An 18,925-nucleotide genomic window follows, 5' to 3' on the forward strand; every position below is an offset into this window, starting at 1 on the left:
ATATAAATTAATGAATGAATACCCTTTTCTCCCCACGGCAGACACAGACTTCCATAAAAGCTGGATTTTTTTAAAAGTAAGCCTAACTTCTGCTCATTGAATAATCAACTGTTTATTTAGTATTACTGTGACTTTATCAAGAAATCATTTTAGTGTTTTAATTTGCTATTCGAAAAGCCTTTATTATCCTAGAAGAGAGTAAAAAAGTATCAAAACACAGTGTCTCTTTCTAAAGTTCGGTTTCAAAAATATCCAAAAAGACACATCCTTCTGATGACACCCCTCAGCCTGTTGTTGTTTTGAGCGATAATGGCTGTTTCACAGGTTCATGATGTGCATCCTGTCTCGAAAGAACATTGCAAACTGGATTAAATCTGCAGTAGTAGACGGTCAAGATGCACAACAACCGGAGGACAAGTACATCAAAACATCTCTTCTCCTTAATGAACACGAGTTTGAACACAGTAAATGAAATAAAAAGTGACTCCAGAATCACCTACTGCAATCAATACAGTCTTTGTGAATACAAAATAATGTTAAATCTGTGTTTTATTGAGCCAACACGGGCAATTCGACAGGCTTAACGGTTTGCAAGGCCACAGTATAGAATTGCACTTGTTTACAATTTATACACATACAAAAAAAAAAAAAGCTCCAAAAGTTTTGGCACCGTGAGCGAGAGGTGAAGAAAACACCAAAATACTACTGAAATCTTGTTAAGCAAAGATATTTCCTAGCAAACTATTTCTACATAAGGCAATACATATAATGCGGTTAAATTATTAGTCAATTATAACTTCAAAATTAAATTTTTTCAATAATATCTCAAACTTACATTTTTGTGCAGATATTCTGAGTAAAATCAGAGCAAAGTCATGTGCTGTTGTTACAGGATGGCAGTGGAGTTGTTTAAAGGCACGTCTGTGGTTGTTCAGCAAAGGCTCTTATGTCTTGTTGGCACAGAACGACTCTGAAGCGGCCAAAACAAGAGTGTCTGATTACGGCCGTCCACTAAAAGAGTCCATGAGGGATTCATCAATGAGATCAGATGTTGGCAAATGGCTTTCACAACAAGAGTTTTGGTCAACACATGTTTTGGCCTCTAAATAATGGCGAAATCATGAAAATGTGTGTTTTATGGGTTTGAACCATTTTGTAACCTGTACACTGTCAGTCACTGTTCTGTGGTTTGCACAGAGGAGTGTGTTAAGATGTTTTTGGAAATGGCTTTCTGGAACATATTCAAATCCTAGTCATTAAAAACAAAACCTATAAAAAGGAAAACAAAAACATTGAGGATAGTTTACAAGATATGCTTTTGAAAATCAGCAGGTTAGAACATACTGGAAGAGCGTTCGTTCATTCATTCGTTCGTTTGTTATCCCTCTCTCTTTCTGAAGTTGACACTCCTTCATATCCTGATCTTCTCCTCCAATCATAACCAGATTTATGTCTTTATGACTGCGACCAGACTGAAAGAGAAAAGGAGCAGGGAATAAATTCCTTTAAAGTGAATATACTTTCATAAAACTACTATGCATTTTAAAGGAGCAGTTCACTTCCAGGACAAAAATGTACAGATCATTTACTCACCCCCTTGTCATTCAAGATGTTCATGTCTTTCTTTCTTCAGTCGTAAAGAAATTGTTTTTTGAGGAAAATATTTCAAGATTTCTCTCCATGTAGTGGACTTCTATGGTGCCCGCGAATTTGAACTTCCAAAATGCAGTTTAAATGCAGCTTTAAAGGGCTATAAATGATCCCAGCCGAGGAAGAAGGTTCTTATTTAGAGAAATGATCGGATATTTTAAAAAAAAAAGTCTAGCTCTGCATCATCTCTGTGTATTCCAGTTCAAGACAGTTAGGTATGTCAGAAAACTCCCATCTCATTTTCTTCTCCAACTTCTAAATCATCCAACATTGCTCCAGAAGTACCGACCCTGTTTTTTAAGAGTGAATAAAGAAGGTAAAAAAAAAAAGACAAAACTGGACGACTTTGAAGTTGGAGGAGAAAATGAGATGGGAGTTTTTTTGACATATCCTAACTGCCTCGAACCGGAATACAGAGTTCACACAGAAAAAAAAAAAGTATATAACTTTTTTTTTTTTTGTAGAAAATAACCCATCGTTTCGATAGATAAGACCCTTCTTCCTCGGCTGGGATCGTTTAGAGCCCTTTGAAGCTGCATTTAAACTACATTTTGGAAGTTCAAACTTGGGGGCACCATAGAAGTCCATTATATGGAGAGAAATCCTGAAATGTTTTTCTCAGAAAACTATTTCTTTATGACTAAGGAGAGAAAGACATGAACATCTTGGATGACAAGAGGGTGAGTAAATTATCTAAATTTTAGTTCTGGAAGTGAACAACTTATTTAATAATAATCAAATAAATTTGGCTGGCGTCTCACGATCACGCCTCTTGTGCAACTGCTGCCTATGTAATGTAGTTGAAGGATTAGTTCACTTCCAGAATAAAAATTTCCTAATAATTGACTCACTCCCATGTCATCCAAGATGTTTAAATCTTTCTTTCTTCAGGCGAAAAGAAACAAAGGTTTTTGCAGAAAACATTCCAGGATTTTTCTCCATATAGTGGACTTCAATGGGAGCCAACGGGTTGAAGGTCCAAATTGCCGTTTCAATGCAGCTTCAAAGAGCTCTACACAATCCCAGCCAAGAAACAATGGTCTTATCTAGTCTTTTTTTGTAAAGGTCGTTTGACTTTCTTTGCACGTTCGCTTTGTAAACACTGAGTTGGTACTTTTGCCTATGTAACGAATGTCCTTTCCAACATGACTATGTAATGTGTGAAGTCGAGCTAGTGCAAGACGAGCATTTGTGGTTAAAAAGTACATACAGTCGTGGCCAAAAGTTTTGAGAATGACACAAATATTAGTTTTCACAAAGTTTGCTGCTCAACTGCTTTTAGATCTTTGTTTCAGTTGTTTCTGTGATGTACTGAAATATAATTACAAGCACTTCATACGTTTCAAAGGCTTTTATCGACAATTACATGACATTTATGCAAAGAGTCAGTATTTGCAGTGTTGGCCCTTCTTTTTCAGGACCTCTGCAATTCGACTGGGCATGCTCTCAATCAACTTCTGGGCCAAATCCTGACTGATAGCAACCCATTCTTTCATAATCACTTCTTGGAGTTTGTCAGAATTAGTGGGTTTTTGTTTGTCCACCCGCCTCTTGAGGATTGACCACAAGTTTTAAGATCTGGGGAGTTTCCAGGCCATGGACCCAAAATGTCAACGTTTTGGTCCACGAGCCACTTAGTTATCACTTTTGCCTTATGGCACGGTGCTCCATCGTGCTGGAAAATGCATTGTTCTTCACCAAACTGTTGTTGGATTGTTGGAAGAAGTTGCTGTTGGAGGGTGTTTTGGTACCATTCTTTATTCATGGCTGTGTTTTTGGGCAAAATTGTGAGTGAGCCCACTCCCTTGGATGAGAAGCAACCCCACACATGAATGGTCTCAGGATGCTTTACTGTTGGCATGACACAGGACTGATGGTAGCGCTCACCTTTTCTTCTCCAGACAAGCCTTTTTCCAGATGCCCCAAACAATCGGAAAGAGGCTTCATCGGAGAACATGACTTTGCCCCAGTCCTCAGCAGTCCATTCGCCATACTTTTGCATAAGATCAATCTGTCCCTGATGTTTTTTTTGGAGAGAAGTGGCTTCTTTGCTGCCCTTCTTGACACCAGGCCATCTTCCAAAAGTCTTGGCCTCACTGTGCGTGCAGATGCGCTCACACCTGCCTGCTGCCATTCCTGAGCAAGCTCTGCACTGGTGGCACTCCGATCCCGCAGCTGAATCCTCTTTAGGAGACGATCCTGGCGCTTACTGGACTTTCTTGGACGCCCTGAAGCCTTCTTAACAATGCAGTGGACAGTTTTTTTCGGGATTAAGTTAATTTTCATGGCAAAGAAGGACTATGCAATTCATCTGATCACTCTTCATAACATTCTGGAGTATATGCAAATTGCTATTATAAAAACTTAAGCAGCAACTTTTCCAATTTCCAATATTTATGTCATTCTCAAAACGTTTGGCCATGACTGTACATTTTAAATTAAGACCTTTAATTCCTTGGCTGGGATTGTGTAGAATCCTTTGAAGCTGCACTGAAACTGCAATTTGAACATTCAACCTGTCGATCCCTATTGAAGTCCACTATATGGAGAAAAATTCTGGAATGTTTTTCTCAAAAACCTTAATTTCTTTTCGACTGAACAAAGAAAGCCATGAACATCTTGGATGACATGGGGGTGAGTCAATTATCAGAAAAGTGTTATTCTTTATTTTATCCTTTAAGGAGGCTGTAAACACTTTGATACTCACTGATAATGATGACAATAATGATCACAACCACAGCTATCAAAATGGCCCACATCTGTAAAGACAACAAACAAGTTCACATCGTCATTTGGTGCCGTATGTTCAAATGTTATCCACTTGTTATCAAAACAAACAACAACATAAAAATTATATATATACACAGTTGAAGTCAAAAGTTTGCATCCCCCTTTTAGAAACTGCAAAATGTTAATTATTTTACCAAAATAGGAGGGATCATACAAAATGCGTGTTACTGTTTATTTAGTACTGACCTGAATAAGACATTTCGCATAGATGTTTACATATAGTCTACAAGAGAAAATAATAGTTGAATTTATAAAAATAACCCCGTTCAAAAGTTTATATCCCCTTGATTCTTAAAGCCTTGTGCACACTGGGGGCGATTATTGATGCATCTTCTTCGTCTACTTACTTCCTCTTCTTTGTTAGGTATCAATGTGTGCCCGTTTCGCTTGAACGCCACCAAGTCATGTTTACATGAACAAAAGCGCCACTCTCATTGGTCAGACAGGATGTGGAGTGTCAAACCGGTGTGCACAAGCCTTAATACTGTGTTGTCACCTGGATTATTTTTGTTTAGTGAGTCCCTTGTTTGTCCTGAACAGTTAATCTACCTGCTGTTCTTCAGAAAAATCTTTTAGGTCCCACAAATTATTCTGCATTTTTGTGTATTTGAACCCTTTCCAACAATGACTATGATTTTGAGATCCTTCTTTTTACACTGAGGACAACTGAGGGTTATGCAACTATTACAGAAGGTTCAAACACTCACTCATGCTCCAGAAGGAAACACAATGCATTAAGAGCCATGGGTTAAAAACTTTGTGAATTTGAAGATCAGGATAAATTTAACTCATTTTGCCTTCATTGAGTACTTGCACAATACTAAATGTAGTGCTTTTATGTGAAGTATCTTATTCAGGTCAGTACTAAATAAAAAATATTTTTGTATGATCCCTCTTATTTTGGTAAAATAAATAACATTTTGCAGATTCTAAAAGGGGGTGTAAACTTTTGACCTCAACTGTATAGTGTTTTTGTTTTTTGCATATGACCTTAACACAGTAAAAGTTATATTACAGAGTTTTATTAGATTATATTACAACTGCATGAAAAACAAAACCCTCAAAAAACTGGGAGCAAATTTAAAACTAATGGTCTCTTGTGTGGATACCTTGCAGTTCTTCCACCAGTACTTCCTCTTGAGTTTGGCAGCGCTGGTCTCAAACTGAGAAGCGCCGGCCTGCAGGGCATCGGCACGATCGTCCAGTTCGGACAGCTTCTGGTCTCGTTCCAGGACCTTATCGACGTTCACTCGCATAATGTCCACCACCTAGAGGAACCAGAGGACTCCTGTTAGAGGATTTTTAGTAAAACTGTAGAAAAGTGATTCCAAGGGCTGGAAAAGTAATCAAGGTCAGGAAATACTGACATGTGTTTATTAATCAGTTTAACGACGTGAGACTTTTGGCAGCATCGCTGGAGACTTCTTGAAACCAGGCAAGCAGCAGGAACATGTAATTTAGCGGTCAGCGTTTCATACTAACAGCACAGGGAGAAACACAGCATCCTAACTGGATAGAACATGAAGTTTCCAGCATTTGCCTGTTCACATTAAAAGAAAAATGCTGTGGGATTTAATAAATCAAATCTGAGTACATTTGATATGAAGTAGGATAAAGTGAGATTTCACAAAGCTATCTAGGCAGAATGTGACAAATAGGGCTGTGCGATATTGAAGAAAAATGCGATACGTGATCATTTTTTGTTAAGTTCTGTGAACTTCTATAATTATCTTGTCATATATATGGTTATTTATGTGTATGTATGTATAAAGCCCATTCCGATTCTTATTATAATTTAACTAGCATACATGTTTCACCCTACAACAACTTTTGAAAGTGAACGGTAATGTTTTACTCTAGCATTACATAATGTCATTTTAACATTAGTGTAATAATGTTAACATCAGTTTAATGAAAAGGAAAAAACAAAACAGTCTTAGTCTTCACTCTATGAATTTAATATGCACTGAATCTTATTTAAGCTACAAAAGTTATTAAAGCAAAAGCAGTGAGTGATTTTTGAAGTGAAGTTGTAGCGATATTTTGATAATTTCGATATATTGCACAGCCCTAGTGACAAATAAAAATAAGATGAAATAAAAGTAGTATTTAAAAAAAAGAAACTGATATATTGATTGAAAGTGCAATTTATAATGTTACAAAAGATCTAGATTACAAATAAATGTTTTTTTTTTTTTTACGTTTTCTATTAAAAAATGTTTAGAAGTTTTTCTGGAGCAGCAAATCAGCCTATTAGAATGATTTCTGAAGGATCATGTGATACTGAAATCTACAGTAACAATGCTGAAAAATCAGCTTTGCATCACAGGAATAAATGACATTTTTAAATACATTCAAATAAAGCAAGCAACTGGTAAATTGATCGAAAGTGCAATTTATAATGTTACAAAACATTTTTTTATTACAAATAAATGCTGTTCTTTTGAATTTTCTATTCATAAAAAATAGTAATGTTTCTTGAGCAGCAAATCAGCATATTAGAATGATTTATGAAGGATCATGTGACACTAAAAACTAGAGTAATGATGCTAAAAATTTAGCTTTGCATCACAGGAATTTTTTTTTTAAATACTTTCAAATAAGAAAGAAAGACATTGATAAATTGATCAAAAGTGCAATTCAGAATTTTACAAAGTATTTTTATTACAAATAAATGCTGTTCTTTTGAATTTCCTATTCATAAAAAAATATATATTAATGTTTCTTGAGCAGCAAATCAGCATATTAGAATGATTTATGAAGGATCATGTGACACTGAAAACTAGAGTAACAATGCTGAAAAATCTGCATTTAAATAGAAAATAGTTATTTTAAATTGTAATAATTTCAGTTTTTACTGTATTTTCCGACCAAATAAAGGTACTCCTAAAAGTAGACAACATTTCCTGCATTTAACATTTTCTTTTTGGAAAACAGACCAGGAACACCGATGATTCATCTAGTCCTTTCTCTTTTTTTTTGCATGTCCACAACAGACATTAAAATAAACTTTAATAGTATGACTGTATAAAACTCTTGATTTTATGAGAATCAATCTGTCTTCTTAATGGGATGAACAGAATGTAATGTATAATTTGAGACTAAATGTGTGGTTACACTACGATCTAGTAAAAGCTATGTTTCAAATGTATTTTCTGACATCTTAAATGACATCATATCCTTTTGCTTATATTCGATCTGAACAATCCTTACATCTTCAGCAGATGTTTTAAGTAATGAAAGGCACGAAAATCCCCGGTTATAATAGAATTGCGTAACAAAGTCAATGGCAACGGCACACAAACATCTCAGCCTCCTCATATATGCTCTAGTGCTCCACAAACCCTGTTGCAGGATGATGTAGCTCCGCCCCTTTAAGAGAGATCAGGGTGGGAGGGGAGCCAGCGTGTGCAGATCCATGTTTCACTTGCATAACTATAGTGACGGGGCGTTACATAACCGGCCGGCAGCCTATGAGCTCGCGCCAGACTGAACGAAGACGTCTGACGGGAGAGGTCAACGGCGTAAAGTGCGCAGGGACTTGCATATGTCCTGGTATAAAATTCCTTGAACAGAAATCATGAATATGACTGCGGTGAGCTGCAGAAGAGATGTGGAAAAACTGCTGACGGGTTATGCCCTGCACTTAAGGGAGGAGTCACATAGAAAGAACGAGACAAAAAGATAGTGTGAAAGAGAAAGTAGCACTTTAACATTTAAATGGCATTTGATTTAACTTTAAATAAACGTTTACTTTTTTATTATCTATATTAATATACATTAAAATTTAATTTATATCTGTAATTAAAATTGAATTTTCAGAATCATTACTCCAGTCTTCAGTCACATGATCCTTAAAAAATAATTTATTATTTATTATCAGTGCTGGAAAGAGTTGTGGTGCTTAATTTCTTTTTTTAAAACCTGTGATACTTTTTTTCAGGATGCTTTGATCAATAAAAGGTTAAAAAGAACAGCATTTATTTAAAATAGAAAGGCTTTCTAACATTATACACTGTTCAAAAGTTTGAGGTCAGTACATTTTTATTTATTTTTTTTAAAGAAAGTACTACTTTTATTCACCAAGGATGTGTTAAATTAATAAAAGGCGATAGCCTAGATTTAAATTGTTAGAAAAGATTTCTATTTTGACTAAATGCTGTTCTCTTTAACTTGTTATTCATCAAAGAGTCCTAAAAAAAATATTTGGCAGCACAACTGTTGGTATTCCTAATAATAAATCAGCATATTAGAATGATTTCTGAATGATCACTTAAGACTGGAGTAACAGCTGATGAAAATTCAGCTTTGCATCACAGAAATAAATTGTATTTTAAAAGTATATTAAAATAAAAACCATTATTTTATATTGCAATAACATTTTGCAATATTACTGTTTTTTCTGTATTTTTAATCAAATAAATGGAGCCTTGATGAGCATAAGACACTTTAAAAAAAAAAAAAACATTACAAGTCTTACTAATCCCAAACTTTTGAGCGGTAGCGTATATATAAATATTCATATATTCACATATACAAACACTAAGAAGTCTCTCATGCACACCAAGTCTGCATTTATTTGTAAAAACAATAATATTCAGAAATATTTTTTCAAATATGTGTTTTCTATTAGAATACATTTTAAAATGCAATTTATTCTTGTTATGCAAAGCTGAATTTTCAGTATCATTACTCCAGTCTTAAGCGTCACATGATCCTTTAGAAATCCTTCTATGCTGATTTGCTGTTCAAGAAACTATTATTATCAATGTTGAAACTGATGTGAAACTGTTTTTTTATGCTTTGCTTCTATATTTTTTATCACACATTGTGTATTAATTATTGTATAAATTAAAATTTCACATATTACTATTCACACCACCATGGATTTGGCTTCTTATTGATTTTATTACAGTCAAGATATGAAATTAACATCCTAGTTGTTATGCAGTGGTGGGTAATTTTGCTCATCAACCACTGTTCTGGCGTCTTGACGAATGTCAATCTGAGTTGTCTTACATGAATAGCGTTGCTTAGACACAAAGATATGCGCTTCAATAAAAATGTAATTAGACAGACTGATGAACAGATGAAATAAAAGCTGTCCATGTGCATGCCTGCTGGTTTATGTGGATATTCAGCAGCGCTCTGCTGCTCATTTTATGAAACGCATGTATATAAGGAGTCCCAGCACATTTGCACTAGTTTTATCTTGCACAACCATATGCGACCCTTTACACATCATATTAAAACTGAATAAATAAGCTTTCCACTGATGTATGGTTTGTTAGGATAGGACAATATCGGCCAAGATGAAACTATTTGAAATTCTAGAATCAAAAGGTGCAAAAAAAAATCTAAAAATCGCCTTTAAAGTTGTCCAAACGAAGTCCTTAGCAATGCATATTACTAATCAAAAATGACTATTGATATATTTACGGTAGAAAGTTTAGAAAATATATTCATGGAACATGATCTTTACTTAATATCCCAATGATTTATGGCATCATTTTGACCCAAGCAATGTATTGTTGGCTTTTGCTACAAAATGCGACTTAAGACTGGTTGTGTGTATAAATGAGTATATCTAAATCAGAGAAATAACAACTTTCTAGTAGTTTGTAAAAAAAAAAAAAAAAAAAAGGAAGAGTACAGACTTGATTGTTTACAGTGAGAATACTTAAGTCATGTCTGGAATGGGCGGAGTCTAAAAGCTTGTTTAAATATCAAATGAGCACATTAGTCATAGTACATTAAGTACATCGTGTACTACTGTCATGAGTTGTCCTGTGATTATATAACTGTTCCCATTACAAAGGAACCATCCCTGAGATGATCACATCACACGGAGAGACTGGGAGAAGCTGACTTTTTACGGCCATTCTTCAAGAACACTGGGAAATGGTGTCAGGTGTGTCTTCTTACCTCATCCACCTGTGCCTGTGTCTGCTGCAGTCTGCGGTTACTCCCAGACGTCCCTGCAGGACCAGAGCCATCTGCACCCGGGGCGGACCTATGACACACAAAGTTAAACCCGACTTATATTTCACATTTCTTAGAAAGCATAAGACATCATTATCAAGCTAGCTGGAAAAGTCAAGCAAAGCCAAAGAAAAATCTAATTGAGCTGGTAGTATTTATTTTTTAAGCATAACATACTCTGTACTTGCTGCTAATGTCATTTGGGCCGTGTATTGTAAGTTGACTCAGTCAGAAAGTATCTGTTAAGCACATAAACGTCTTGTTATGTCATTCTAATAGAAATCTAGTGTGGTTAACAGCATGTGATATTCTACTGCCACCTAGTGGAACACTCACTACCTGCATTTCATTTCAAAAGGAATGCAACTATGTTGCCATAGAAGCACCAGTTCTTAAAATCTTCATATTCTAAATGACCTTTCTGTTATATGGATATATGGACTGTTTGTTGCACCATAGCCGCCAATAAACAACCTTTATTTTTAAAAGTGTGGAGCAACCAGGTTTGCTTTAGCAGGGTGAGGTGTACAAAAAACACCTAAACAAACATGAAGTGTTTTTTTTTTTCAAATAGACACACCAAGAAAAGGATTATAATAGAGGAAGTACAGATAAAACCACAAAGTGATACAGTGAAACTGTAAACATCTGACAACACACGATAAACAAGTTCATAATTAAAACTATCATGTGCATATAGCAAACAGATTTACACTGGCTTTGGCTGGCAGAAGATATTTGCACACAAATTTTTATTTGGATAACAAAATCTGTAATCGCAATTTTGCACAATTGCACAACGACTTCTAATCTGGTGTCAAAGTGTCTGTCTAATTGATTTTAGGAGACATTAGTAAAAGAAAATCACTATCATGTGAAAGCCCTTGAGCCAGACTTGACTTGTCTAATGCTGCGGAAGACAATTAGACGTTGTTAGAATAAAGAGAGACGACAGGAGACTGAAAGACAGAACCATTAAAAGTGAAGACAAACACACACATTCCGCACCCAGACGTGGAAGGTACCATAAGCTCTCAGATCATGTGATCGTGACAGAAAATCCCCCAGCAGTACGACACAATGCATGCTTTTCAAAGCGAATCTTAGGCTACACAAAACCAACCCTATTTGTTAAGGGTGTAAAGTGGACATTTTATCACAATCTGACACTAATATAATAATAATATAGACCAATTAGGAGTAGACATGACAGTTATGTCACTTGCAGCTGCGCATGCACTGTGGTGGCAGAAAAACACTGGAAAAAAAGGAGTGAAACGGTAAATCCATGGAATTAGGGGTGTGCGATATTGACAAAAAAAAACATCTTAATATTTTCTGGTATTTTATCGATAACAATAATTAGACCGTATTTAGCTGTTATTAGTGTTGGGCGATATGCACAATTTTCATATCGTCCTATCGTCAGCCTGTGAGATCGCCGATACACGATACTATCGTGCTAATTTATTTAATGATATGTAAATATGTCAATATGTAATAAATTCCTTATTCGTTTTGTAAGGGTAGTGCATGTGACTTAAGTTGTGCGTTTACAGAGCGCTGACGGTAGTTCTGTTGGATAGGTTTAAGTATACTTTCGGTTTCATTCTCTGCTATCTTCAGGGAGCGGTAATTGTGCGTGCGTGAATGTAAATGAATGTATCTTTCTATACCCGTCATATTGCGATAATGTTACCGCTGTATGTCTGATCTTTGTCATCAGTTCATGTTGTTGTTCAGTTCATATTGATTGTGGAGAAACGGTGCTGTGTAATTCACGTGCATATGTTTAGCGCCATTTTATCACATCGTGATTGTAGTTAACGCATACGTTACTGAGGTGAATGTTTATGTTTACTATATACAGACGGATTCTCATATATCGTATTTAATTCAGCCTAAACCACATTTTCTACACTTAATCTATGTACACTGTATGATGAATAAATCTCTTACCCATTTTCACTGCACGTTTATACCGCGGCAAGTTTCTTAGGCATCCTAGAACCGACTCTCCGCGCTGCATCGCTAAAGTTAGGTGCCTTTTTGACGCATAATAATAATAATAATCGTCTTACTATCGTCAAAGGCATCAGCAACAGGCGATATCTCTGACTATCGTCGATACACGATACCATCGTCTATCGGCACAACCCTAGCTGTTATTGTGCTGGTATCTTAAAGACTACCATGGACAGCTGACTCCTACATTTTTTTGATATCCTTATTTTATTGTGGTGGTCAGTTCACACTAATAGAAATTAATCTGTTCCAAAAAGTTTAAATTGATTTTTACCTTTTATGGGCATCTTTAAAAAAAATCTTTTTTTTTTTCTAAAAGTGTGCATTACCTTTTAAGTCAAATTCTTACATTTAATCAGTAAATTAGAATAATAAGTAGGGATGCACCAAATGTTCGGCAACCGAAATTATTCTGCCAAAAATAGCAAAAAAATCTCTTTTGGTGTTTGGCTGAATAAGCGAAAAGGCAGAATAAATTATAGCGAACAATGGCTTGACATGATCAAATAGAGGTGCGCACTAATGCAGCAAACATGTCGGCAGTGTGGAAGCATTTAAAACTGTCAGAGAAAGATGCAAAAATCAATACAAGCACAGACAGCAAGAGACTGTTTAGTATCACATCGCATGTCTTCCATGAGAAGAGAACGGGCTGGTTATTGCCGGTTACTGTATGATGACTGAAGTCACCAAATGGCCTTAAACCATTAGAAAAAAAATTACAGTACATTATGTTGTCTATTCTGACAGCGCTGCACAAAGCTCGTTAGCCAGTGTTCAAAGTCCAAAGCACAAAGGAAATCTGCATGATGAGATGAGAAAAATTCATAAATCTGCTGCTGTCAGCAAATAGTAGTACTGAGGCTACTATTTTAAAATAATAACAATCATTACAACAGCTCTAGTAATACATTTATTATAACATTCTCCTTTGCTCAGCAAGGCTGCATTTATTTGTACGTTAAAAACACATGCTTGATTCAAATAGGGGGTGTTAAAATGGCCAAAGAATATTGTTTTACTAACTTATTAAATTTAAGTTACATTGTGCTTTGTTGGTAGGCTATAATGTCTACTAGAATGTTAAAAATGTTCAGTGTTGAATAAATATTTTTAAATTGTTATTTTGCAATTGATTTTGTTCCTTGAAAAGCAAGACAAAACTGTAAAAAGCAAATATCGGCAATTTAATTTATGCAATGGTGAAAAAAATTGGCAAAATACATGGGAGAAAAAACATTAAAAACCGTGTTCGGTAATTGGCCTTCGGTCGAGTGTCTAATTTTGTTTGGCTTCGGCCAAGAATTATTATTTCGTTGCTTCCCTAATAAGACTCAGGCTGTTACTAAGCAAATTAAATCAGTATCACAGAAGCTGCATCTGAATACTGAAAATTATTTATATAATATAAAAATACTTTAAATGTGAAATTAAAACTGCCAGTAGGTGGCAGTAATTCACTCTTAATAAGTGATTGCGATAGTCACATAGTCACATCGTGGCAGTCACGATGCAGGGCAAAAAAAAAAAATTATGTGTGTCTGATTTAAAAATGTACTTTCTGTATTTCTAAACTTTCTATTCACGGATCTATATTTGTCTAAAATAAAGTAATTAACTCATGTATAAGGGTTCTTTAAAAACTACAATGCACACGTTGCTTCACCTACTTCATGCATGCAGTCTCTGCGTGCGCATGGCGAAATGAGCGCGGGACGGGAGAAAAGCGCCGAAATGGAAGCTTTGGTGGCAAAAAGAAACACAACGTCGGTCATATGGAAGTATTTTGGATACAAAAAGGATGCTGCTGACCAAAAACAGGTGCTTTGTCGGGAGTGCCTGGCAGTTGTTGCCACAACTCGCGGAAACACTACCAATTTAATGGACCGTTCACATGTCGCGCCCTAAAAACGCCGCTTTCTCCTTCTTTCCAAAGCGCTCTGTAACTTGAGTGGCAGAGTGGCGTCTGCCGTTGCTAAGCAACCATGACCCGCGCTCTCCTAAAGACGCGGAAGTTTCAGCAAAGATAAATAAACAAAGATAAATGGATTTCCAAAACTAAAAATTGCTTGCAGTAGCTCTGCTGCTAAAAAATGTTATCCCTGTAAGAGCTTTGATCAGCTAGCTGTTCCTCCATCTTGGCTAAGCTTTTAATGTTTTTCGTGAAAGGAAGAAGCTGATTTCCCTTTCATCAGGGTAAAAGCAACATTCATTATTAATTTCATATTAGAGCTTTGATTTGCCTGAATTGACAGTGAATAAGGTGAGTCAAACTGTTTATGAAACTACCCAAAATAATCTTTAAAAAGTATTTTATTTCAGGGTTTTGATTATACTGTACTTTTACATTTTTTTATTCTTTGAAAATGCTTACAAATTTACCCCAATTATTCTTGAATTATTATTTGATTTTTAAGCAGTTCAAAACAACCTGATGAACATAAATGAATTTGTACACATCGCAATATATATCGCTAGGAAAAAAATATATCGCAATGTAATTTTTTCCCAATATCGTGCAGCCCTAGCTGTGATTGTGTTTAGAATGATTTTTATTGGCGAAATATAGCAAAAACAGGCAATATAGTGTCTAAAATGTAAGTCTCTTAATTACCTTCTTGTCTATTGAACTGTAAAAAAAAAAAAAAAAAAAAAAAAAACAACAACTATCACATTTGTAATCTGGTCATTTTGCTGCAAACTGCTGATAGAAACATCACAACAATCCACAAGTAATCTGCACTCCAGCCCATCAAATAAGGTTTTGTGAAGCAAAATATGTTTTTTTTTTTTTTGGTGCGAAATCCAAAAACCAAGACATTTTAACTATTCAATTAGTCCTTAATAACACTTCCTCCAGTAAAAAAAAAAAAAAAAAAGACAATTTCCTGTTGTCCTCTCACATCAAAATCCACTCACATACTTGTTTAGAGCTGGTTTGGATGGTTTTTTACTTGTAAACAAACAGTGCTTGATCTTTGCATATTTCTCTCCTGATTTAGACAAGATTGTCCCTGGAAAAGGCAAAAATATGGATAGAGGACAATTGTTTTTTTACAAACCCGCAGCTTTTCACTTCACAAGATGTTAACAGAGGGACTGGAATGGTGTGGATTACTTGTGAATTATTGTGATGTTTTTATCAGCTGTCTGGACTCTTATTCTGACGGCACCCATTCACTGCAGAGGATCCACTGGTGAGCAAGTAATGCTACATTTCTCCAAAACTGTTCCATTAAAAAAATAAAAACACACACTCATCTACATCTCTGAAGGTGTATAAATTCTTAATAAATACTCAAATGTCAATTTTTTTATACAGTTTTCTTTAAGGTCAGTACCAATTAGCCAAAATCTATACCACTTCTATTTTATTTTATCCAAAATGATGTTTAAAGCTGTATATGGCATTGCATCCAACATTAAATGTCATCATGTCGGTAACATCCAGAGCACTGGTGAGTTTTGAGAGCTAAACTGACACTGACACAGCAGCTCTGTGTTTTATCAGCATCACTCCCATTGCAGACGGGCGGTCAGTGTCAGTAAGTTCACACACAGCTGTTACAGTGGAATAGATTCTGTACAGGGGTTATCAGTCTCTTAAGAGGTGTTAATATACATCAGCTAAGCCTATCTAACCTATACACAGCACAATGACTATAAGATAAAGAGGTGTTCAACCACTGAATGACTGTTTACATTTGGGCACTGATCTATATCTGTGATTCAGAGAGGGACAGAAGCACAAGACATAAATATCACAAATGTCTCAAAAAGTGTTTTCATGACTCATCATCAGTCAGCCATGTTGGCAGCACTAAACGTAAACAATGCCACTGAACCGAATGAAACTTGCTTATTTTGTTAAGTATTGCTGCTGAAAATAGTCAATTATTGTCATGCTTTGGGCTGTACTAATTGGTCGGAGCAGGAAAAACATTTGGATTACTATAGACTGACAAAAGTTATAACAAATCAAGGAGAAGAGTGCAAAAAAATGTCTGATGAACAATAGGTGTTTTGGGTTGGTTAAACTGAAGTAGGATTTCCAGAGAAAGAATCTTGACAACATTCATGTTTGTTCTTATTTCCGGACAGGTAGGTGAAATATTAGATTAATATTTTAATTAATACGGCTTGTACGTATCTTTACCACCTATTCATTTTAGTTTGTCAAAATATTGTGCCCTTTTTCTGCTTACTAAGTCTTTCTCTATATGACTAAGCAGCTTCCACAAGTTTTTTTCCATGGTTTAGGAAGCATAAATTAGCAGAACAACTTATTCAGTAGTACATTAACCGTGCAATCCATACTGTTGTTTACATCAAGGTAACTAACCAAATCATACTTAATGTGCATTTAATAAGAACCTAATATTAAATCGAAGTTTCATTTCTAATTAGCTGTATGTACATTTACTAATGACCTATTAAACACATGTTAGATACATTTCTTTTTAATTAATTAGACCAAACATAGCATGTTTAAATTACGTGGGGAAGGAAAAAATTTACAAGCAAAGGTTCTAAATCAATCAAGTCTTAAGTTGCACAGGTATATTTGTAGCTGTATGGGTCAAAATTATTCTATATTTTTTCTTTTACACCAAAAATCGTTAGGATATTAAGTAAAGATCTTGTTCCATGAAGATATTTTGTACATTTCCTACCATAAATATATCAAAACTTAATTTTTGATTAGTAATATGCATTGCTAAGAACTTCATTTGGACAACTTCAAAGGCAATTTTCTCAAGCACCATCAGATTCAAATGCAGATAGTTGCATCTCATCCAACATTGTCATATCCTAATAAGCCATACATAAATGGAAAGCTTATTTCAGCTTTCAGATCTCAAAAAATCTACCTTTATTGGTTTTGTGGTCCAGGGTCATACATAGTGTTTAAAGTTACTGTTTATATTTACAGTTCAACATATGTCACCAAAAATACCAGTCTATAACACTGAATCAATGCATATTAACTAAACTGCTATGAGGTTGTTGAAATTAACGTTATATTAAATCATTCTCAGCCAGGCTTATTTAACTGTTTATTTTATATAACGTTTTATATTTTATATATAAATTTATAAACGTTTTTATATACATCCGCAGTATAGTCATTAAAGACAATACATGTACAACTAAGACAAACCAAATGCATTATTAAGACGATAAAATATCTGTATCCGCAGTATTTTTTTTATTTTTAAGTTTCAACTTTCCACTAACTTTGTTTCCACTCAGAAACAACTCGTTAGCCGTTAGCATGTAGCGGATGTAGAAACAAACAAAAACTCTTTAAAACCCTTCAATGAACACTAAACATATTTGACAGCATCACATACACTGATCCCAACTAAAACGCACTTGGATTAAAAACCGAAAGTGAATAAACGTCGATATCAAGCTATGAAGCTAATGCTAAGCTAACTTGTTGCTTTAGCCGCACTCACACCCAATAGCCCAGCACAAACTTTACAAACACGCTCAATCAGACTGACATTCGCTGATATTCATGAACATATAAAACACTATAAAAACACATATGTGTATGATCTCATTGAGATCGTTTGAGTGATGTTCGTGTAGTTTTACTTACATGGTTGTTGAGTTGATGTAAGATTTGCAAAGGCCCCGCTGGTTACTACTACAGCTGCTACTGTGAACGTGCGTGAGTGTATGAGCACGGGCGCGCGCACAGACAAAAAAACCAGATAATATACTCACCCCCTTGTCATCCAAAATGTTCATGTCTTTCTTTCTTCAGTCGTAAGGAATTTTTTTGAGGAAAACATTTCAGGATTTCTCTCCATATAATGGACTTCTATGGTGCCCCGAGTTTGAACTTGTGAACTAGTGGACATCTATGGTGCCCTTCTATGGAGGAGTTTGAACTTCCAAAATGCAGTTTAAATGCAGTATCAAATGGCTCAAAACGATCCCAGCCGAGGAATAAGGGTCTTATCTAGCAAAACGATTGGTTATTTTCTAAAAAAATGACAATTTATATACTTTTTAACCTCAAATGCTTGTCTTGTCTAGCTCTGTGTGTACTCTGTGTAGAGATTAAAAAGTATATAAATTGTAAATGTTTTTAGAAAATAACAAATCGTTTCGCTAGATAAGACCCTTCTTCCTCGGCTAGGATCATTTAGAGCCCTTTGAAGCTGCATTTAAACTGCATTTTGGAAGTTCAAACTCCTCCATAGAAGGGCACCATAGATGTCCACTATATGGCGAAAATTCCTGAAATGTTTTCCTAAAATATAAAATACGAATGAATATATAACACAACATATAAATAAAAACTATATTATTCTACAATACTGTATTCTATTTTACTAGTATTTATTATGCTATGTATTTATATTACTAGTTTCTAGTTTTCTATCATTTTTAAAAACAATTAATATTAAAATAACTATATGTACTATATGTATATACTTCCAATTCATTAGCTGCTATGAGA

General features: G+C 35.1%; 1 protein-coding gene across 1 annotated transcript; it reads right to left on the minus strand.

Moving 5' to 3' along the window:
• Window positions 1-531: 531 nt before the first annotated feature.
• On the minus strand, window positions 532-18,132 carry vamp3 (vesicle-associated membrane protein 3 (cellubrevin)). The gene is made up of 5 exons (XM_073826020.1): window positions 18,056-18,132; window positions 10,366-10,453; window positions 5,550-5,708; window positions 4,358-4,409; window positions 532-1,472 (listed from the first exon to the last, which is right to left on the minus strand). Coding segments are annotated over exons 1-5 (318 nt in total). The 5' UTR covers window positions 18,058-18,132; the 3' UTR covers window positions 532-1,455.
• Window positions 18,133-18,925: the final 793 nt, after the last annotated feature.

The sequence above is a fragment of the Garra rufa genome, chromosome 20 (assembly GCF_049309525.1).
Source record: "Garra rufa chromosome 20, GarRuf1.0, whole genome shotgun sequence".
In the NCBI taxonomy this organism is placed as follows: domain Eukaryota; kingdom Metazoa; phylum Chordata; class Actinopteri; order Cypriniformes; family Cyprinidae; genus Garra; species Garra rufa.